This window comes from Copadichromis virginalis, linkage group LG16, assembly GCF_057382275.1.
Source record: "Copadichromis virginalis isolate Kocher_CV1m ecotype Utaka linkage group LG16, C_Virginalis_male_GT1.1, whole genome shotgun sequence".
NCBI classification, from domain to species: Eukaryota; Metazoa; Chordata; class Actinopteri; order Cichliformes; family Cichlidae; genus Copadichromis; species Copadichromis virginalis.
In genome coordinates this window covers 14,971,975-14,996,415 of record NC_140633.1, presented here as the reverse complement: position 1 = coordinate 14,996,415, position 24,441 = coordinate 14,971,975, and the positions used below count along the sequence as shown (strand labels likewise).

Genomic DNA, 24,441 nt, shown 5'->3' with positions numbered 1-24,441 from the left:
ACACACAAACTGCAGATTGTATGTAGTGTGCACCAAAAGTGGCATAAACAAAACAGAGTATACTGTAGTATCAAGTAAAAGGTGGTGGTCATTGACTGTTATCACAAACAAAATGTTCCCTTGTTTGAACCTCTACAAGTAACACAGACTAGTCAGTAAATAGCTACACATATCAACCTACAATCACAGTGTCACACACAGTTGCTGTCACTTATTTATAAGTAATCTACTGCAAGATGATTTCTGTAGCATGTATTTAGCTGCTCTGAAGTTCACAATTTTATTGAAATGCATTTCTTTACATCTTTAGAGTTGCTATTTAAATGGCAGCCCATTATATCCAGTTCTGCAGTGATTTGTTTGGTGGCATGTGCATACATGGAAAGCCTCAAGTCAGGCAGAACAGCAGCAGGTGCAGCAAGACCTCTTTGCACACCAGAAAAGTCAGCACGGACAATACATATCTGATTGTCAGAAATAGCAATTCAATTGAATTCAGTTTTATATCGATAGTGCCAAATCACAGCAACAGTTGTCTCAAGGTGCTTTATATTGTAAGGTAAATACCCTAATACAAAGATATGATCCCCTATCAGCAAGTTCCTTGGCAACAGTGGGAAGGAAAAAACCTCCAGCAGAACCAGGCTCAGAGAGGGGCGGCCAACTGCTGGGAGACAAACGAAAAGAAAGATGGCGCAAGAGATGGTATAAGGACTGTGTTATATCGCGCTTTGCTACTCTGGAAAGCACTCTCCACAACTTGCTTTATTCATTCATTCACAGGTCATTCATAGGGGACCTGGGGCCCGTTCTTCGTACGTCGCTTACTACATCCAAGATCAAATCATCGCGCTAACCGTGAGCTCGCTAATCCGGTTCCCCGAACACGCCTGCTGTTGACGATTAGTACAGCTGGACGCAGTAATGTGACATCACTGGGTGTCGTAAAAGGGGCTACGCATCGATAGTAGAAACATTGATCGGCAACCCGCTGATTGGTCGGCGAAAATGTCGAAGGGGCGCGCTCGGTATTTTCCGGCAGCAGAGCAAGAACTCTTGAGTGAGGGATTTCAGGAGTTTCAGAGTTTAATTAAAACGCAAGAGAACACTGCAAAGGCTGCAGAAGCAAGGAGAGAGGGCTGGCAGAAAGTTGCTGACAAATCAAACTCGTAGGTAATTTAATAATAATACTAATAATAATGGATTGGGTTCATATAGCGCTTTCCAAGGCACCCAAAGCGCTTTACGATACCACTATTCATTCACTCCCACATTCACACACTGGTGGAGGCAGCTACGGTTGTAGCCAGGCTGCCATATCGCGCCATCGGCCCCTCTGGCCAACACCAGTAGGCGGTAGGGTAGATCTATCATATGACACTATATTGTCCAATATCATATGGCATTATATTATATTATAATATGTTATATTATATCCCCTTTCACATTAGAGCCACAACAGGACCCACAAGAACATGGGAACAAGTAAAAGTGGAATACAGGAGTATTCTACAGAATGGTAATATTTATCTCTTAGATTGCTTTTCGTCTCTTGGCAAGGTAATACTGGCCTGTAATACTCTGTTAGTTTGTTCATAACAGCAACCAAGAAAAGGGCAGAGGAAAAAAAGACAGGTGGTGGTCCTGCACCCCCTCGTCAACAAGTTGGTTATGTAAATAATACCCTCACGGGAATATCGATATCTCTCAATGAGCACACTGTCGCGCTGAGCTAAAGGATCCTGTCTATCCCGTAATATACGCTGAATTCTGAGGACTCTCCTTATCAATCTTGCACCTTCCGCAATGGGTTGGTCGCGTATACGGACAGGACATGGCTGCGACAGGCTTCCCAAATCCACCTTCGCTTTTATAGCCGTGGTCTCTCATCTTGATTACACGAAGTAATTTACAATTACTACTCTGAAATATGAATTACATCTGTAATAATCACATACATGTAATAGAATGTTAATAGTACATTTCCCTTTTTTAGGAAATGACCTGTATGTATCTGTGTGACATCAATAAAAGGATCAAGTGCTGCATTATCTTTAGTTACATTGATAATATTTATTTATGGTGAAACAGTGGTGGAATATCGCTGTTGCTTTCGTATAAATGAAGCGGACATACCTGCGTGGCCGCGATCTAATCCTGTTTACATAAAGTAAACCTGCTCCCGAGCAGGTTTACGCTTACGGCTCTGTTGCTATGACAGCAAGTCCCGGATGAGCTTCGGGGAACCGACTGATCCAGGATCACGCGAAATCGTCAACAATCTAATCCGGCTAACCTACTTAGCGAGGTACGAAGAACGGGCCCCTGCTCTACTACCTGAGATACAGCCAAGACAGCCAAAGAATGACTAATTATTAAATCTAGAGTCATGTATAAACACATAGTGAGTGAAAAGGTGAATGATGAACAATGATCATGGGAAGCCCCCAGCAGCCTAGACCTATTGCAGCATAACTGGATTCAGGGTCACCTGATCCAACCCTAACTGTGAGCTTTGTCAAAAAGGATTTTAAAAAATGGTAGCGAGGATTACAGAACAACTTGCAGATGCAGGCCAGCAGCAGTATACAGGATTGTTGATAGATTACATTTTCATATATCAAATAAAAAATAACAGAGCACAACCTTGTGGCTCGGTTAGCTTTAGCAGCAAATTGTCTGATGCTGGAGAGAATTTCATCCCTACTTGATTTGAACAGTAGATGGAGCTGCTGCATAAAAAAATGTTTTCAAACTCAGCCCTAATTTTTGAACTGTGACATGCAATTACTTTATCAATGTCAACAGAAAGAGGAATGACTCCACCAATGATGCCACTAACCCTAACCCTCTCTTCCATTCAGCAGCATTATCCTCAGCACTGTGTTTCAAGGATAAACGTTTAGTTTTGATTCAACAGACTAAATGGAGAGGCTTGTTTAGTGATGGGGGAAAAGGAAGCTGAAAACAAGGATCTATCATCACTGATTGGATTTCAGTTTTTTCAGTCTGTCTGTTTCTCTGTATCAGTAAAGCATTAATGTCCAAGCTCTCCCTTGTTTTTCATATAAACAGAGACAGATTCTAATTAGTTAATTAGTGATCCAGAGTAATTGGAACCTGTAATAATAAAGAAATGATGAAACATTCTAATTTTCAAAAAAGTAATAACCATTGTGACTTCATTCCCACAACCACCTCGCTGTCTACCTCGGATTCATCATGTCCCTGTAATTGCAACAGAAGGGCTTTGGAGCTTCCCTCTAAGACTCTTTTCACTTTACCTTTTTCCATGTAAGTCTTCTCATTCTTCATATTCACAGAGGAATTTAGCCAGTGTTATTCTATCAGGTACCCTGGAAAGAATTTGGTCTATCAGTTCCTTTATTCTACCACTTCCCTTGGGCCTTGCCTATTTTTTTAAATCTTCATTCATCTTTTCACTGCATTCTCTCTGTTAAAGGATTTTCACTTATGTAACTGAATGTAAAATCACTCCCCTCCTCATTTGTGCGATCTTTTACTTTTTACAAATGCACATTTCTTGCTGACCTTAAGACCAACTCTAAAGACAGCCCCTCCCCAGAATATGACGGCTCTGCCAGAGATGCTGGCAGTACTCTGCAGTTGAAAAGTACTTTCCCCTTTCTTTCTTTTCCTCTTATTTATTTCTTTTTGTCTACTTAGTTTTTTAGTTTACACTTCTTGTGTAGTCGAGAAGTTTTTTATCCGTGTTTGGAAACGAAACTCCATGTAAAACTACTGAGATGACCGCGACGCCACGCTGCCCCTTTGTCTATAGCTGGGACCTGCTGCTGGGGCTAAGACAGCACAGCCATGCCGGTGTTCAGCATGAGATCCCTGCGGTGATCAAGATGAACTACCGCGGCTGCAGAGCCGGGAAAACACGAAGACTGAGGAGGAAAAGATTCCATCCTGCTCTCCCGTCTGTAGTGACTGGTAATGTCAGATCGCTGGTTAATAAGATGGAGGAGGTTGCGACGCTAACAGGGACAGAGGAAGTTTTCCGAGAATGCAGTGTTATGTGTTTCATGGAGACATGGCTGCACAAAAACATCCCGGACCAGGTGGTGGATATAAACGGATTTACGTGTGTGAGAGTGGACAGGGACCCAGGCAGCAGCGAGAAGAAGAGGGGAGGAGGACTCGCTCTCTATGTTAACAACCGCTGGTGTTCCCCGAGTCACGTTAAGGTGAGGCTGTGTGTAACAAACACATCGAACTGTTAGCAGTCGGTCTTCGACCATATTATTTACCGCATGAGTTTTCCCTCGCCATTATCGTCATTGTTTACATCGCCCCTGATGCCAACGCGGCGCAGGCGTATGACGTATGACCTCCAGCCCCTTTACAGACCTGCCGTTCAGAGGCAACCTGCAGCCACAAAAACTGTTACAACATGGACAAGGGAGTCGGAAGAGACTCTGCAGGGATGCTTTGAGTCAACTGACTGGGATGTTCTTTGTGATTCCAATCAGGACAATATTGACAATCTGACAGGCTGTGTAACAGATTATATCAACTTCTGTGTGGACACTGTGGCCCCCAAAAAAACCATTCTGTGCTTCCCCAACAATAAACCCTGGGTTACCAAAGACATCAAAGCAACCTTAAACAAGAAAAAAAAGAGCTTTCAGAAATGGTGACAGAGATCAGCTGAAACTGGTGCAGAAGGAGCTGAAAGCCAAGATTGCAGAGGGTAAAGAGTCCTACAGACGGGGGCTGGAAAACAAACTGCAGGAAAACAACACCAGGGAGGTGTGGAATGGAATGCGGGCTATCACTGGCCTGAGACAAAAGAGAGGTGTTGGGATGGATGGGGACCTCGAAAGTGCTAACAACCTTAATCTGCACTTCAATAGGTTTGACTGCCCTGCGTCTCCTGTCTCCACACCCAGCTATTCCCATCTTCTCCTTTTGCCTCCCCCCTCTCCTGCCCCCTCAGACTGTCTCACCCTGTCCCTCTCAGCAGATGACATCAAAAAAGAATTGGGCAGACTCCACTCCAGCAAAGTTGCTGGCCCTGATGGTGTCAGTCCCAGGGCCCTCAGGTGCTGTGCTTCCCAGCTGTCTGGAGTTCTAAAACAGATATTCAACATGAGTCTGGAAATGCAGAGAGTCCCATCACTCTGGTTCCTGTCCTTAAAAAGATCAACCCGTCGACCCTCGGTGACTACAGGCCAGTGGCGCTGACCTCACATGTCATGAAGACGCTGGAGAGACTCATCCTGAGACATCTGCGTCTGCTCGTGGAGCCTTGACTGGACCCCCTGCAGTTTGCTTATCAACCTTGTATCGGCGTGGAGGATGCCATCATCTACCTGCTGGACCAGGCTTATTCTCACCTGGACATTGTTGGGAGCACTGTGAGGGTCATGTTCTTTGACTTCTCCAGTGCTTTTAACACAATCAGACCATCACTGCTGGGGAATAAGCTCACGGAAATGCAGGTGGATGCCCCACTGGTTGGTTGGATTACGGACTATTTAACAAGTCGACCACAGCATGTCCGACTGAAGAGCTGCCGCTCAGATAACATCCTGAGCAGCATGGGGGCGCCGCAGGGGACGGTCCTATCACCCTTCCTCTTCACTCGCTACACATCTGACTTCAGGTACAAGTCTCAGTCATGTCATCTGCAGAAATTCTCGGATGACTCTGCCATTGTGGGCTGTATCAGGGATGGACAGGAGGAGGAGTACAGGAGTGTGGTGGACAGCTTTGTCGAGTGGTGTGAGCTAAACCACCTACAACTTAACATCACAAAGACAAAGGAACTGATTATGGACTTTAGGAAGCAGGCTCCTCCTCCTAACCCTGTCACCATCAGAGGGGCTGATGTGGAGATAGTTGAGGACTACCGGTACCTGGGGGTACACTTGGACTGTAAACTGGACTGGACCAAGAACACCAATGCTATCTTCAAAAAAGGGCAGAGTCGGCTTTTCCTACTGAGGCGACTCAGGTCCTTCAATGTTGGTAGGAAAATGCTGACCATGTTCTATCACTCGGTGTTGGAGAGCGTCGTGTTCTTTGCAGCTGTGTGCTGGGGAAGTGGGGTGAAGACAGCTGATGCCAACAGGCTGAACAAACTGATTAGAAAGGCTGGTTCTGTCCTGGGTGTCAGACTTGAGAACCTGGAGGAGGTGTCCGAAAGGAGGACGCTAAAAAAGCTTGTTTCTATCATGGACAACCCCTCCCACCCCACGCACCCCCCATGATGGACCATCGGAGCAAACGCAGCAAAAGACTCATTGCCCCAAAATGCAGAACTGACCGCCACAGTAAATCCTTTGTGCCGGTGGCAATAAGACTGTATAACTCTTCCTCACTCTGTAGGTGATTTTCCTGAGACGTTTACCAATGTTATTCTGTTCCCTTCCAGACCATGCAATATTACCCAACGGTACCTTATTGAATATTTGTTTCATCCCCCCATCATACGCTGCTACTCCCTTTATTCTATTGCACAATACTATGTCACTTTCTAGAATCGCCTGCACTGATAGTTAAGTTATTTATATATAGTTATATCTATTACTTTGTTAGAGTTATCCGATACTATGTCTTGCACTATCCTACTGTATATTACTGTACACTACTATTCTTATTGTATATATTGTATATCTTATATCTTGTTCATCTGTTCCTATGTCTCTCCTGCTGCTTTGAGCATGTACATGACAAAAGAATTTTCCTCGGGATAAATAAAGTTATTCTTATTCTTATTCTCCTTACAGAGGAGGAAGCAAGGGGCAGCGAGCTGTCCCCACAGTCATCACACTTGCATAAGATGCCCCTCCAACCCACAACCAAGACACTTCATATTCTCAGATGCAACATGAATATTGTAACCATTAGCTAGCCAAACAACAAAGAACCATTTACTGTCATTAGGGTTCCACACTTGCTAAATCAACTTTACCCTCTAGTTGTACTTTCCTGTTTAGAGGCAAAGTCACCCTCTACGACAGAAAACAACAGAAAAAAAAGAGATATATTTTTTATTTTACCTTCTTTTCTTCAGATTCAAGATGAGTATAATTCAAATTTTTTATTTAAAAAAGTTATACTAAAGCTTGTATTCCTATGTATATTATTTTATGATTATGTCAATATAGCACAAGATTCAATTAGCTTAGCACAAAAATACAAACATCTTGCAGAGAACTCTTTTTTTATTTTTTTTCCTCTGAGTAGTTTTCAGAGCCTGTACTAATTACTTTTACTTGAGTAAAGAAGTTAAATCAGTACTTCCAGTACGTGGAGGTTTTTTTTGCCTGTCCTGCCCTGACCAGCACTGTAGCAATCAGAATTATTGTCTGAAGGCCAAGAAAAATGGCCAAAAGATTTACTTTCCCTAGCGGAGCTTTTGCTGTACTGGTACACTTAATTTTCATAGTTTATTCGCTCTTTGTTGTTATTATTTTTATTTTATTTTAGAACTTATAACTTCATTTATTGTCATTGTACAGTTTTCACTGATTCTAATTGTAAGTTGATTGTGATTCTGATTGTAAGTTATTGCAATCAGAAAGGACAGGACTCGGGAACAGGAAAGAGAAAATAAGAAGGAAAGAGAAGTTGGGAAGAAATACATGGAGAAGGAAAGAAAAATAGAGGATAAGAGGAATAGACAGAAAAGTCACTGAAAATCTGCTTCCCCACCTGCTGAGAAAAGTAACAAGCAAAAAGAAATGAGCATATTATGGAAAATACAGCTCCTCCTGGCTGTAGCTCAGGAGGTAGAGCAGGTCACCTACTGATCGGAAGCTTGGTGGTTTGATCCCTGGCTCCTCCAGTCTGCATGCCAAGTATCCTTTGGCAAGATACTAACCCCAAGTTGCTCTCCAATGCATCCAGTGTGCATGAATGTGTGTGAATGTTGTTAGAAAAGCATTCAGTTTAGAGTCAGTGCTTGGGAGAACGGGTGTGATTGGGTGAATGTGGTATGTTGTACAGTGCTTTGAGTACTCCGGGAGAGTAGAAAAGCGCTATATAAAAATTAGTCCATTTACCATTACACAGGTAACAGTAAATAATAAATACTGAATCTTACTGAGCAGCACACAAGACCAACAACACATGATATGTTTAGAGGCAGCAGCCAACCAAGATAGTGTGTGTCTGTGTGTACCTGTTTGTACACCTGTGTGTGAGAGCGCTAGTATTCATAAGGTTTCTCCATGTAAGTGTCTAATAGTAGATGTGGGGAGCTATAGCCCTGCCCCCCAGGACATGAAGAAAGCATGGAGGAAATCCAGGCCCCAGACATGTAGAGGCCCCCCAGCTCCGGACACTGAGAACCACCAATGCACCGACGGCTGAGGGCAACAGCCACTGGCAGGCAGTGTGGTGAGGGGAGATGGGCCACACCTAGGGGGGCCTGAGATGTTCCCAGAGAGGTGGAGTCTATGACCTGTCCTGACACATAGACATAGACAAACAGGCACACACAGACACAAGCATGCATTCCCACCATCATGCACTCCCCCAAAGTGGAGACAAACAGAAAAAAAAAAAGGGGGGGGGGGGCATGGTGCTTTCTGCCATAAAGCAGCAGTTGTCAGCAGGGCCCCTCCCGAGAACCCTCAATGTGTACATGTATTTAAAATTGAGAGGTGAGCACTGGTGCCAGAGGTGAGGTTGAATACACAGACCGTATAGCGTGCCCACCACCAAGGCCCTATATGTATGTGTTATGAGTGTATGAGTGTTTGAATGTCTAGGTTGTGGAGTATTTTTAACAATAGTATTTGTACTTCTACAGCGCGTTTTGGGTTTGTTTTTTTTCCACACTTAATAGCACACAGCAACTTCTCTCATACAGAAAACACTGGACTGGGTGGATGGACTTCTCTAAAAGCGCAAGAACTGTAAGCTATCGAGTCAAATATGCTTCTTTTATGGAGTTACCATTTCAGTGATATTACACTGATATGAGATAATGAAGGTAACTGCTTTGTTTGCGTTTTTATTCAGAAATGTGAGATTGTGGTGATGGGATTTCCGGCTCTTTTTAGAGAACCGGCTCTTTTGGCTCAGCTCACTATCTTTCGGCTCCCAATAATTTAATTAATTTATTATTAACAACAATATAAAATTATGCACAAAAGGAATTACTAATGTAAAAAAAGTGGTTTTATTTATGTTTATATATAAATATATACGGTGGCCCCTCGAGACAAAGCACATACAAATTCCAAAACACTTTTCTAGCGTTAACTGAACTTCCAAAACAGAGCTACCTAGATCATGAAGAAAATATAATCTGATCAAACATTATTCAGCTTTAAATATTGTTCAGCTTTAAAGTTACTGTGCAACTGTGTAATAAAAATGTGCTCACAGCTTTAAAGTTACTGTGCAACTGTGTGCTCACGACTTTGGCCTTGAGAGCGATAAGAAGCGATCGCCTCATCCTGCAGGTGGAAGATATCTGCAAGCGAAGAGGCTAGAACACCCAAGGCCGCTTTCCTTTTATGGAGTTGTTTTTCTGCTAATGCAGCACTTTCCTCACAACCCCCTCCTGTAAGTTTTAGAGAATATATACCCATCCTCACAGCAAATATGAGGAATCTCCTGATGTGAGCTGTGTTGAGAGGTTGTCTCTGTCTCAATAAAAGTTCACTGATTCCCCATCTGCTGCAGGTGTCCGGTTGTCTTCATTCTCCGCCAGCCTGGTTAAGTCAATTCCTCCTTAACATCTAAAAGAACCTATTTAATGAAGGAAGACGGTTCACTTTGTGTTTAATATTATTCTATTGCTGCTGTTGTTGTTTTTTTTATATCCTTCAATTGGCGTCACGGAACAGGATCCGCTCCAGGCCAAACTGGAACGGATGGGAGGACATCGGCAGTGGTCTGAGTGAACGGAGTTTGGACAAAAGCTGTGTGCACACAAAAACAAGGTAAGCAGACCTTTTATTTCTGCTATATTGAACATTATAAAAATACTTAGTGTCCAAACTCCTAGTAATTCATAACCAAAATTGTCTGGCTTACTTAAGGCTTGTTGAGAATCAGACAAGTGAATAAGAGATAAGTGAATAAGAAATAAGTGAATAAGTGAATAAAGATAAGAGTGAACTGAGGTCTGACCACGGTTGCAGCCGACGGGTTGCTCTCCGGTGTCGGATAAATACCTCAGTGCAGGTCTGGGACCTTGAAAGGGTTTATTAGTAACGCCTTTCTAAACAAATTAAAAGGTTAAAGGCCTTGAGAATATTTTTTAGTAATATTCTCTAAACTACAGAAGGGTTAGGAAGGCCCAGAGGACTTTATTAGAAAAGATCCTCTAAAACTTAAAAAGGAGAAGTACTGGTTGGAGTCCAAAGGAGGGGTCCCTTTGATCAATAGGAGAAAACGGATCTCTTCTTAAAACCCCGATGATTTTAGTGTTTTAAATGTTTTGATGTTCTGTTTGATATTGGACACACATAAATACACGCTGAATGCTTGCTGTGGAACACTGGGCAGGACAGTTTGGTTCTCCGTTGTTCACAGATTACACAATTAAAGGAACTAGGTTCCTCTTTTGGTTAAAATAATACACCACACATAGAATTTTTTTTTACACATTTATTACATACATAAGGAGGGTAATGAGTGACTGCAGGTAATGTATGAAGTGTGAATGAGACGTGTGAACAAGGTGACAACCAACTAGCACCCCTATCAGGAAGCTCTAGGCAAGGTTACCCGCCAGACTCCGGTTTGGTAGAAGCCTGGTAACACCTGAAGGGATATTTCAGTGCTGACTCACCTTTAAAGCAGCGCCCCAGCTGTTAGTGCCTAACAGAGGCAGAAACCCAGCTGGCCCAAATTCTCCTTTAAAATCAATAAATAGAACATAAATTACCGGTGTGTGTAAATAAGTTGTATAAATCTGTTAGATCTGAAACTCCTGCTAAAAAACTTCCTCTCTACAACTCTTTTCTCTTCTCTCCCTCTTTCTCTCAGTTGGGATTCTGTGTGTGTATGTGTGCTGGAGAAATAAAAAAAAAGGAAAAGGGTCTCTCTCTCTGTCTCTGTGAGAGGAAAAAGGTGGGGGCCGAGTGAGCCCGCGGGGCCGAGCGGGTCCGCGGGAGCGAGCGTGTATGCTGTATGAGGAAGAAGGGAGTGAGAGGGAGCGAGTGAAAAGAGTAATCGAGTATTTGGTGATTTTTTTTATTATTTCAGAGGCACTGGGTAAGAGTTTTGACTTTAGCTGTGAGAGTTGTGAAAAGAGCAGGTTTTTCTTTTGTTGTAGACTGTGAGTAATCGGTGTTTTTCTGCCTATTGTGCTGCGTGGAAGACACAGAAGTGTAGAAATGTTTGTGGTTTATCTTTGTTTGACGTTTTATATAGAGTTGGTTGATTCAGGGTGATTTCTCCCGTTTAAGGGAGGAGTTGCATTGTGGTTATGTTAAAGCTTTGCTGTAGGGGTATGTGTGTGATTTTGTGCTGGCTTCGCATGTTTAAATGGATGCATAGAAGTTTGTCAGTGAGAAATTGTTATGGTGGGGTTTTAAAGTTAGTAAAGAGTCAAACAACGCCCACTGTTTTAAAAAGGCCCAAAACATCATAAAAGACACCTCACATCCTGGCCACTCCCTGTTCGAACTGTTGCCCTAAGGCAGACGGTACAGGGCAATCAGAGCAAGGACTAATAGACTCAAACACAGCTGTTATCCAACTGCAATAACACATCTGAATACTACAAAAATGTCCACCATGCCACTCTTGTGTTAATCTATGCACGGTCTGAAGCATGACGGTGGGAATACTTAGTATTTTAAGTATTCTATCTATTTTATTGATTGAATTTTATTGTTTTTTTATATTTGATATTACTAGGGATGATGCAATGATCGGGGACCATTCTTAATGTCGTCGGTCTCATGACAATGACAATAAAGTTTTTGATTTTGATTCTGATTCTGAAATACACCCTCCTCAAGAGTTCAATGATTTAGGCAGTTATGTTTATACAAATACTAAATGTATGTTTAGTGTCTTCATACAGGTGTTTTTTCTTAACCTGGAAGCCTGAGTACGGCAGCAGAAGACAGGCCAAGCTTTGGCTAAAATTCACGGCTGGACACCAGAGTTGTCCTCACCCCTCCCGGTAAAACAAAAAAGAGAGAATGTAGTTTGAGGCGGGTTTTTCTCGCTGAACTGCTCTGGGTGCTGTGTCCCTGAATCTCACCAGTGTTAACCTCTGGCGGAAGACATGGAGAAAAGGAAAAGATGTTCCTGGTAAATCACTGAAACAAATAAAACCACACACAACCAGAGAAAGATATGAGAAGGGTGAGGAACAGACACATGTGCGTGTTAGAGAAATGCCTCGTTTGAGAAAAAGTTAAAGTAACCCATATACAGACGCACCCATACATGCAATGAAGAAACAGCTTACATACATGTGCACGTACATGCAAGGTTAAAGTAGCGACACTTAACATACACCTGTTTTTAAATGATATAGTTTATACATTACTGACAATTAAACGCTTTGGGTTGCAGGACAACAACGTAACGTCAAAAGACAAAGACACTGGTCTGAGGATTAAGTGAGGACACGACAAATTTAGTGGTTAAAAGGGTCGACTTGGGACATGTTTTTGTTGATTGTTTAAGACAAATGACTACTGAATGATAGGAAATTCCTTTTTAGGTTTCTAAACAGGATCTTAAGAATTTTAACACGTACCTGTGTTGTCCTGTCAACTTGAGGGGTTATGAGTTGATTATATGGTGAAAAAAAAAAAAAACAAAAACAAAAAAGGGGGGAGACGAGATCTCGTTGTTTCTCCCCTCTCGGGATAACACAGCCAACACAGCACAGCCAACACAACATCATTTTCCTGTTCGCCTGTTTTGTTTTGTTTTTGTTTTTTCTGAGAGCCGAAGCTGACCTGGACTCCTACCCTCCCCTCTACCATCGTTGCCCTCTCCGCGACCATCTTTGACCCTTTGACCCCTGAAGGCCACAGCAGCTGGACTCACAACAACAACTTGAGGATGTCAACAGTGCTGCAAAAGAGTGATCTCATGCAGCAGAGACGGAGAGCACTAAACCTAAAGCCCGTTTCACTACACGGGGGAAATTCCCAGGCTGCGTCAGCTGACAGAGCTGTGACGAGACGCGCATTAAGCCCGGAGGAAAAGGGACGGTGAGCAGAAGGATGCTGACCTCTGAGAAGAGCCGAACAGCAGAGCTGCAGAAGGCAGAAGCAAAAGGGTCAAGGTACAAGGAGAAGATGCAGGCAGCTGCAACAACGGATGAAAACAGACCCAAAGAGGAGGGGAGGACCCTAGGCCATGCGTCAGGCCGCTGGTTTACCTAAACTACAGAACAGGAAGGTGATGAACACAAACATATACCAACACACGAACACACACTTCTGCATGCGCCTACTTAGAATGAAGGGAAACACACACATGAACACTTATGCACTTGTTGAGGGAGTAAAAACTGATACATACCCATGCACTAAAATCAAAATGTTGATTTAATTTACTAAGAAGTGACACACAATGCTCCAGCTGCTGCAATGAAGAATGCTTTACTGACAAAGGCTCAATGCTGCACACAACAAAGTCAAATACAGAATTTGCTATAATAATAAGCCCAGAGGGCATTTGTGTGGTCTGGGGAGCAGAGTCCGGAGCGGTTTGGTTATGAAAATGATGCCCGTGCGAGATATCTGGGGCTTAAGGCCTCGACTTAATTGTTTACTCTACACTAAAAAGAAAAGAAAACACTCTGAGCAGTGGTGCAGAGTGAAAACGAGGAATTAACAGTGTGAGTTTTATTTCAGAGCGCCACGTCATTGTGATGGAGATTTAATAAAGGAGGAACACACGGACAAAGAAGAAGAGAAGGGGGGGCAGCCCTTGAACGCGATTCCCTGAGGCATTAAAGTTCTGTACTAAATTCTGGTTTCCAGTGTGAGAAAAGTCACGCAGGGCCAGTAGTAGAGCTAGGTTGAGTGATGATTCTAAATTACTGTAAGTAAATCATCGTACACCGTTCAAGTTTCATGATAACGGGGATCTAGACTTTGTTGAACCCTAGGCAATTTGAACAGGTAAAAGTCGAGTGACCAAGTAGCAGTTGAATAAAAGTCATTGAATAAGTGTTGAAATAAACTGGCAGAATTAAGAGAATTAAAACATTTCAAGAGCTCAACTTACTTAATGGTTCAATTTTGTTTCACGAACGCAAAACATATAGGTTTATGAATATGAAAAGGTTGAGGTGGTGTTGATTTGACTCTGTGTAGGTTTAGGTTGGTATTTTTATTGATGGGAAGAATATTCAGTGACAAGTCCTAAGACCCGGGCGTCTGCATTTTGTTTTTGTTATTTTTCATTTTATTTTGTTTTATATTTACTGATTTTTGTTTGTGAATCTTTTCTTTAAGCAGATCTGCACATCGGAAATTACAAGCATTACACGTCGGCGAGAAAATTGTTGTAAGTGAGTTTCTCCGCATTGAAATGGGTTCTGGAGGAAACACTTGTGGGGACAATTAGAAACGAGAGTCCCTGTTTAAAAAAGGATTCAGCGAGGTAATCCAAACTCAAGTTCTTGTTTCTTTTTGAGATGACGTCATTTTGCTGAGTGTGGAAACTAGATGCGACGACAGGTTTCACTATCAGCAAAGAACGGATGAATGGATGAAAGACTGGGAATAAAAACAAACGGACTGACTGGTGAAAGATGACAAGACTTGACCATGACTCAAGGTTAACCACCTCCACCTAGATAGGATAAAAGGGTGGATGAATTTATGTGGGTTTCTTTTACAGGAGTAGAAGGATGACAAAATATTCGAGGATGAGTGAACCTGTAAATGCCATTTTTGTGTCTTGTGTTGCTTACAGAGGTAACTGCGCAGCGTTACCATTTACATTTTCTTCCCTACAGGGTTACAGTTTTAATGTTTTTCTATTACAGGATTTCTGGGCGGATGTGTGAAGAAACGGTGTTTATGGGTTAGGAGTTGGGGATGCTATTACACTGTATTCTGGTGAGAGTGTTGGGGGAGACACACCCTGTCTTGAAAACTGTGATTCTTTTACAGGAAATGTTTTATAGCACCTATGGAATGAGGATGCCTGACTACGGTCAATGTGCTGCTAATGTTTGCTTTGCTTTGGTGAGAGGGGTGCAGTAGAAAACAGACAAGTGACATGAAAACAAGTAATAATAACAAATAACAAATTTGGGGACAGTTTGACCTAGAGCCCACTAACTGGCCATTAGGGGCTCTCTCTCTCGCTCTCTCTCTCTCTCTCTCTCGCTCTCTCTCTCTCTCTCTCTCTCTCTCTCTCTCTCTCTCTCTCTCTCTCTCTATCTCTCTCTCTCTCTCTCTCTCTCTCTCTCTCTCTTGGAATAACATTGCCCAAAGGGTGAATAAAGCAAATTGTGGCAATAATAGTGATTTAATGATTGGAGAAACCTGAACATGATACTTGTCTGTTGAGCTGAATCGTTTATTACTCTTATGATTTTCCGGTGGGACTATGAAGATTTTTTGGTACAGATTGCAGGTTGTTGCTCTTTAACTCCTAGAACACGCCCTTGGCGAGGGGGGGGGAACTGGACCACCTTTCTCTGCCCCATCATCCTCTATTAGAAGACATCCAAGCTAAGTAAACATGTCTTGGCCCTTTCCCCCTGAAATGACAGGCAGGCAAAGATGTTGCGTCTTTGTTTGCTTCCTGGCCCTGGGTCTCATTCCCATTGGCATAATCCTGATCTGTGAAGGGCCCCCGACACTTCTGACACCTTCAAGTTCAAAAGCTTCGCCCCTTTCTGACAGTCCCAATCTGACAAATGTAGCCCCTAGGGTCTTGCCCACCACTTCCTCTCCAGTTTTGCCCACGCCCGATCCATTTAGAAAGAAACGAGACACGGTTACCTCCTCGCCAACGGATGATGAAAACTCTGATCGTGAGGGTGACGAACATTATCGTCTTTCTCTTGTTTAAATGCTTCTAGAATGGTTGTTTCTCTGTGGTGTTTTGTATTAGACTTGTTATTAATTGTTTCCCTCACCCACTTCCTCTTGAAGGATATATCTGGTTGAACTGTGTCTGGTCGGGTTGTGAGGGTTAAGCGATGTTCTCAGGGTCTCCGGACTTAAGCCTGAGCGAATGTGTACTCCCACCACTGGATATAAATTGTTTTTTTTCCACACCCCTTCCTCACGTTTTACCATATTCACTTTTGAATGTCCTTAGCGGTTACCGTTCTGAGTTTATTTTACGGTTGATTTATTCTTTCACATTTTCACGTTTACATCTCTCATTATTACAGTATACTCTGTACTCTCCACATTTTTATCATTACTTATGCTTTTTGGTTGCTGGGTTACAGGAACTGTACTGTTAATTTTGTGTCACTACCCTGGTTGCACTGACTCGTTGTATCCTTTTGTGCAGGACAGCTGTTACTGCTTTCGTCGGGAACCGAGACTGCTTGCAGCCGACCCCTGGGCAGGGTGGTGCCTGGACTCTTTTCTCCTCATCTGCAATGACAGATAAAGACAAATGATAAGACCCGAGGAGTTTTTCGAGCCAGGCTTCGACACGTCTCTGTGTTCCTTTGAATGTTACTTATTTTTGTGTGTTGACCCATTTAAGATGGGTCAAAAGGGGGATTTGAAGAAAATATAATCTGATCAAACATTATTCAGCTTTAAATATTGTTCAGCTTTAAAGTTACTGTGCAACTGTGTAATAAAAATGTGCTCACAGCTTTAAAGTTACTGTGCAACTGTGTGCTCACGACTTTGGCCTTGAGAGCGATAAGAAGCGATCGCCTCATCCTGCAGGTGGAAGATATCTGCAAGCGAAGAGGCTAGAACACCCAAGGCCGCTTTCCTTTTATGGAGTTGTTTTTCTGCTAATGCAGCACTTTCCTCACAACCCCCTCCTGTAAGTTTTAGAGAATATATACCCATCCTCACAGCAAATATGAGGAATCTCCTGATGTGAGCTGTGTTGAGAGGTTGTCTCTGTCTCAATAAAAGTTCACTGATTCCCCATCTGCTGCAGGTGTCCGGTTGTCTTCATTCTCCGCCAGCCTGGTTAAGTCAATTCCTCCTTAACATCTAAAAGAACCTATTTAATGAAGGAAGACGGTTCACTTTGTGTTTAATATTATTCTATTGCTGCTGTTGTTTTTTTTTATATCCTTCAATCACTTAGCCACTAGGTAACAAAAGCTCAACACTGCGCCCAGCATCCTGGAGCACTTCTGTTGTGTTTTGTATGAGTTTTGGAGTTTTTACGTGTTTTGGAATTTTTACGTGTTTTGAAGTTTGTGTGTGCTTTGTCTCTCGGGGCCACCGTAAATATACTTTTATTTATTCACTCTACATAAAATGTAATAAATAAATCATATAATACAAAAACCAACTATTTACATTTCAACTTTTAACTATTTAAATTTTCAGCTTTTTCATTTTAAACAAATTTAAAGTGAAACAACACAAAACACTGCAAACCACAACACAATTAAATATAAATTAAAATATGAAAACAAAAAGAACATGCACATTCTCTGTCATATGGGCCTGCATGAATAAACTTTCTGAATCCTTTATCATCTGCAACTGAAAATAGTTGTGGATGATTACTATACCTTTCTAATGTGACGTTGTTGTCCCTGGCTCTGTTTCTCTCTCTCTCTCCCTCCTGCTCTATTCCTGGACATAAAGTGAGTAAAAAACGTCCTAAATGCAGTTAGAATTTATTTAGAACTACAAATTAAATTTCTTTTAGCAATTATTGTTTTTTAATGTCACAATTCCAACCCTGCTCCTTTATCCGGGCCTGGACCGGAAAAAGTGACCCGAAATTGGCACTCTGGTGGAGTTACTTTGTGTGTGAGAGTGTGTGTTTATAAGTACGGTAGTTTTAAACCTTGTGATCCACAAAACAGCATAACAGTAAAAGAAGAACTGACTGCGTTACAGTCAGTACGGGAGCAGCGGCTTCGCTCATGCGCGATTCATTTGCCTTTTGGACGCACAGGTGTGAACATCTCCTGCCCTGATAGCAGCTGGGGGAGGACTATCCTCCGCCTGGAAGCGCTTTGGCACGGGTGAGGCGCCCACCGCAGTGTGTTAGTAGTGTGTCACACAAACAGCAAATATTGTCAAAAAAAGTAAGAAATCTTTGGGGGTGCTTTGATTCATTTTAGGGGTGCTGAAGCACCCCGAAAGATGGGCTAAAATCGCCCCGGTTGATCTATGAAAGTTTTTTTTTTTGTTTTTTTTTTTAATTTAGACAATTGAACAACAAACATACATGGTAATGTAGAATATAGAAAGGGTATGAAAAATTCCACAGCTTGCAGTATCTTGAACAAGTTATGTATACAAATACAAGTACGTAAACAAAAAGGTATACTTTAGGAGAAAACAGACAAACAAAATAACTGAAAGAAAGAAAAAAAAGGTGCTCAAGGTATAAATAAACAACATGTAAGTCAAGTGAAACTATACATTCGACACAGCTCTTGTGTTTTACACGCTTTGGAATTAGTACTTTTCTTAAGATTTTCCAGATAATTGGAAAACAGGGCTTTAAAAGCAAATATGTTTGGACGCTGTTGAGAAAATCTTGTACAATGTATGTGAAATTTGGCAAAAATAATCAGAAGATTAATAATATATTTTTTCCCTGGAATTATTTTATCGGTATGTGAGAGGCCAAATAGAATATGTTGAAACTTCAGTTTACATGAGGGATCACTTTTGGTGTTTATAAAATCATTTAGATCAATCCAAAATACATGTGTATAAGTGCATTCCCAAAATAAATAACATATTGTTTCAATATTTTTTTTAAATTTAACCAGATATGTCTTTACCGGATAACATCTATGGATCAACTTAAGAGTAACTTCTCTTATCTTATTAGTAATAATAAATTTCCTTGATAGAATCCAAGTGGGATTTTTTTAAAAAGAGTTTGATCCATTTGATTTTAAAAGATGCATTTAAGGAAGTGAAATCTAAAGAATTTAGGCCACCAGAACACAACTTGTTTATCATTACTTTTTTTTTTAATATAATGTATTCTCTTTTTCCAAATGAAGTTAAATAATATTTTATCAATTTTTGTGCATAATTCTTTCGAAACATCAAGTGCCATAGCTGCATAAATAAGTCGGGAGAGGCCTTCAACTTTGGCTACCAAGGATCTTCCAGTAATGGATAAATCTCTTTGAAGCCGAAGATTAAATCTATGTTGTATTGCAGTTGAAAGAGGAAACAGCTGTGGAAACAGCAACTTTCCATTTTAGAGCATTTTGAATTCGCTCCAAGAGTAAGTCATATATGGGCAAATTGAAAAGGCTTTTATTTTGAAAAGCAAAATCAGACTGACTTGAAATTGACATAGTACCATGGTGTGGTTGGACACTTTTGATCTAACATGGATTCATCCTGTGGAAACAGCAATTTTCACATAATCTGGCATCTTGGTCTTTTTGAATGATAATACCAAGATATTTAACCTTATTTTTAACAGGAACACCTGATATAATAGTATCTGTGCAGAATTTAACAGGGAGAAGTTCACATTTTGGAATGTTGAGTTTAAGACCAGAGGCTATTGAGAAATTATTGACAATTTTGGCACAAACTGGTATTAATTCATAGAAGCTGGAACTTTCCATTTAATGCCATTCTGAAGTTGTGGAAAGAGAAGCTCCTATAAACAAAGTCAAAAGGCTTTTACTCTGAAATGCAAAACGAGATTGATTTGAGATTGAGATGTTACCACTGTAGAGGTTGTGTATGGTTTGCATGAACTCCAGTTACTTAGTGGAAACAGTAATTGTCCTGTTAACAGCATCCGCGTTTAATTATTAAAAGTACCAAATGAACAATTATAATTCCGATACTGACGTGATAAAACTGTGGGGTTGTATACTGTCAATGTAGAGTGAAATGATCTTGTGGAAACAGCAACTTTGCTTTTAATAGGATTCTGAAGTCAGTGAAAGAGTGGGTCATACATGGACAATTTCAATGGACCATTACTTTGTAAGGCAAATTGACTTGATATCACTGTGATAGTGTGCACTGTCGATCTTGAGTGAAATTATCCCGTGGAAACAGCAATTTTCATTTTTAAAACATTCTGAAATAATTGAAAGAGTATATCACCTATGGACAAATTCGACGGGCCATTAATTTGAAAGGCAAAATCAGACCAACATGAAATTTACATGGTTTTACTGTCGGGTTGGATACTGTTGATCTAAAGTGGAATTATCCTGTGGAAACAGCATCTTTCAATTTAAGAGCATTTTGAAACCGTTAAAAGAGTAGGTCGTATATGGGCAATTTGAAAAGGCTTTTATTTTGGAAGGCAAAATCAGAATGACTTGAAATTGACATGGTAAAATCATGAGGTTGTATACTGTTGATCTAAAATGAAATTATTCTGTGGAAACAGAAAATTTCCTTTTTAGAGCATTCTGAAATCACTGAAACTTAGGTAAGCTATGGGCATTTTCAACAGGCCATTATTTTGGAAGGCAAAATCAGACTGATTTGATATTGATATGGTATCACTGTGGGGTTGGATACTATTGATCTAAAGTGGAATTATGCTGTGGAAACAGCAATTTTCCATTTTAGAGCATTTTGAATTCGCTCCAAGAGTAAGTCATATATGGGCAAATTGAAAAGGCTTTTATTTTGAAAAGTAAAATCAGACTGACTTGAAATTGACATAGTACCATGGTGTGGTTGGACACTTTTGATCTAACATGGATTCATCCTGTGGAAACAGCAATTTTCATTTTTAGAGCGTTTTGAAATCGTTAAAAGAGTACGTTGTATATGGGCAATTTGAAAAAGCTTTTATTTTGGAAAGCAAAATCAGAATGACTTGAAATTGACATGGTAATATTGTGAGGTTGTATACTGTTGATCTAAAGTGAAATTATCCTGTGGAAACAGCAATTTTCATTTTTAGAGCATTGTGAAATCTTTAAAAGAGTAGGTCGTATATGGGCAATTTGAAAAGTCCTTTATTTTGGAAGGCATAATCAGAATGACTTGATATTTATGTGGTATCACTGTGGGGCTGTATACTGTTGATCTAAAGTGGAATTAGCCTGTGGAAACAGCAAAATTCTATTTAAGAGCATTTTGAAATCGTTCCAAGAGTAAGTCAGATATGGGCAATTTTAAAAGTCTTTTATTTTGGAAGGCAAAATCAGAATGACTTGATATTGATATGGTATCACTGTGGGGCTGTATGCTGTTGATCTAAAAAGAAATTATCCTGTGGAAACAGGATTTTTTCTATTTAGAGCATTTCAAAATCGTTACAAAAGTAAGTCATATATGGGCAATTTCAATGGGCCATTACTTTGGAAAGTAAAATCAGACTGACTTGATATTGACATGGTATCACTGTGGGGCTTTATACTGTAAATACAGAGTGAAATTATCCTGTGGAAAGTGTTGATATAAAGTTCAAATAGTATTTGGAAATACGACGTTTGCTTTTAACTCATTCACTGCCATTGACGGCTATAGACGTCAATGGCAGTGAATGAGTTAAGAGCATTATGAAGTCATTGAAAGAGTAGTTCAAAAATGAAGATTCACAGGGCTTTTACTTTGAAATCCAAAATAAGATGGCCTTGATAGTGACAGGGCACAATTAGGGTACAAGGCTGTGTCATATACATCTAACATTAGAGTTTGTAAAAAAAAAAAAAGCCTATTATGTTCTTAACATATCTGTTAATTCACTCGAAGTTGGCTTTTATTTTGAAATCCGGTTTCCACATCCATTCCCGTAATACTTTGAATACACAGGGAACGTAAAACAAACTGGAGGCTGCTTGACTGCAAGTCTCGAATTGGAGGCTGGCTTGACACAAGTCAGAAACTCGTACAGAACGACCATCTAATTTAAAGGCTCATGCTCAAACATACTCGCACTACAAGGGTACACACACCATGAAATACCTGATCGGGATTACTCCACAAGGTGCAATTTCATTCATTTCTAAGGGGTCGGGGGGCCGTGCATCAGATAAACACATCACAGAGCAATGTGGCATACTTAACAAGCTGTTACCAGGGGATGTAGTTTTGGCTGACAGAGGCTTTGACATCAGAGATGCGGTGGGAATGATGTGTACGGAGGTTAAGATCCCAGCATTTACAAGGGGCTTCTGTCAACTAGATGCCAAGGACATAGAAAATACACGAGCCATTGCACACCTAAGAATCCATGTCGATCGAGTAATTGGCAGTTTGCGCAACAAGTTCAAAATGCTATATACTACCATGACAATCCGTTCTCTTCTTCCATGTGAGGGTGAAGACGTTACCTTCCTTGATAAAATTGTGAGGGTGTGTTGCGTTTTGGTTAGGGTTTGGTTAACATGTGCCCCAGTGTGGTAGTGAAACCAGACACACATGAGACTTGTACTTGTTAATTAATATTTGTGAAAACTCTCAGTATGTCTCTGAAGACATAGTACTAGGAAAACCTTTTTTTTATGTGTAATTGTATGAACACACTGACATTACGTTATGTAACCATTTCTGTACCTGTATACTATAATCGACAGTTTATCATCACTTTGAACTCTTTTTTTCATGACGTTATAATAAAAGCCAGATAACGACAAATAACTGCATTTGACTCTTTATTTTACACTTTGACAATTGTTACATGGTAAGTGCTGCAGGTTTGAAATCAATTTATGCATATTTCAATGCACTTATGACAAAAAACTAGACACCAGAAGGAAAAACGTTGTGACCACTCGGGACTGCATTTTGCTTAGAGAAATGTTTTCCTACTAGTTCAGGAAGGCACACCTTCTGAAAGAACTCCTGAGCTTTCTTTAAATGTGATTCCCAGGAGTGCACATCAGGGAAGATGCGTACAACTGCCATGTCTTTTTGTGTCCATACCACGAGGTCACAGTGCTTTGCGTTGGCCACAAAGAACTGTGTTTGCACTTGTGAGTAACATCCACAACATTCACACGTGACATTGTGACACGCTGACATTTTCTGGGTGTAGGCGTGTCGAGCGTCCTGTTCATGCTCCAGTCCCCAAGTTGTTTGCACATTATAGACAGAGTTAACAGGGTAGCAAACACGATTAACCACAGTAATGGCGGATTTTTCTACAGTGGTGGCAAACACAGCGTGCATCATTGAAGCTGTGATCCTCCCAGCACGCCAAACATACCATTCTGGGCTCTTGTGTTGCAGTCTTGTGCGTACCTCAATAGCTCCTGCATGTTCTTCAGTAACTTTTGCTGCGTTTACGTACTTTTCACAGTGCAGTTGTAGCTCGGTAAGGCCAAGGGACTGTGCACCCGTGTTGTGCAAACACGCCAGAGACAGTGGTAATGTGGATGACTTTACAGTGTGTGATGTGTAGTATTTCTCCAATCCAGACAAACACACTGCTTTATTGTGTTTTTGAAGTGTGTCTAACACTGGTGACAACTCCTCAAACGTAGCAGAAGGAATCTTTCTTTTTGAAGGACTGCTTCTTCTGCCTTTCACCACAGACGGTCCGTTTATATTTTCATCAAGAGTCTTTTTTTGTACTGCTGAAGATGTAAAGTCAATGTTATGGCCAACCTCTGGCTGTATCTTGGTTGTGTTCCCCGGCAAAACCCAGTAGGCTGGTTCATCTGTGACTGTCTTTGTGCCACGGATCCTCACTGTTGCCTCCACTTTAAACAGAAGTGCAGCAACATGGGTGCAGGTCTCAGCAACTCCGGCCATACAGGTGCAGTGTGCGGCTTCGATCTTTCCCGTGGTGCTTACAATTACCCATGGTTCATTCAATCTTTGGGAGTGCAGTACCTGTAACATACAAGGACAAGGTTGATGTAAAGACAATAAATGAAATGAGACAGGGAGGACACAAATTGGCGTTAATAATTTGCCCGATTATCAATGTGTTAATTTGCATCTACTTTACAAGTTCAATGATAAATGTATAACATTAATTATGGTGGGGGGTGGACAATGGCTATTTCACTCGATGCACTCCAGCTGACTTACCTTGGTATGAATGACGATGTACTCAGAGTTTGGCGGCTTGAAAATAGCCAAATCTTGCACCCAGCCGTTTGTAACTTGGATGTGCGCCTCCAGCGACTTGTAATTACGAAACTGGTTCGCTGTGTAAGCGCTTACTCCACAAACAAGATACGTGAAGATATCGGGGTAGGACAGTGGCGGTAAGTCGTCTGGGTCTTTACTCCACTGCCGTATTTCATATGGGTCCAGATTTGCGATGCACACTTTTTTTCAAGTACCGCTGCTTCACCTCTGGACGCAATCGGTCTCTATACCATCCGTTTTCTTTTGAGCTGCTTTTAAGCATGTTTCTTGTCGCCGTCGTTCC

The 24,441-nt window shown here is 41.2% G+C and overlaps 1 protein-coding gene across 1 annotated transcript; it reads right to left on the bottom strand.

Moving 5' to 3' along the window:
- Window positions 1-22,799: 22,799 nt before the first annotated feature.
- On the bottom strand, window positions 22,800-24,339 carry LOC146690438 (uncharacterized). The gene is made up of 2 exons (XM_085435083.1): window positions 24,096-24,339; window positions 22,800-23,894 (listed from the first exon to the last, which is right to left on the bottom strand). Exon 2 carries the CDS (start codon window positions 23,811-23,813, stop codon window positions 22,800-22,802), a length of 1,014 nt encoding a protein of 337 aa, XP_085291209.1. The 5' UTR covers window positions 23,814-23,894; window positions 24,096-24,339.
- Window positions 24,340-24,441: the final 102 nt, after the last annotated feature.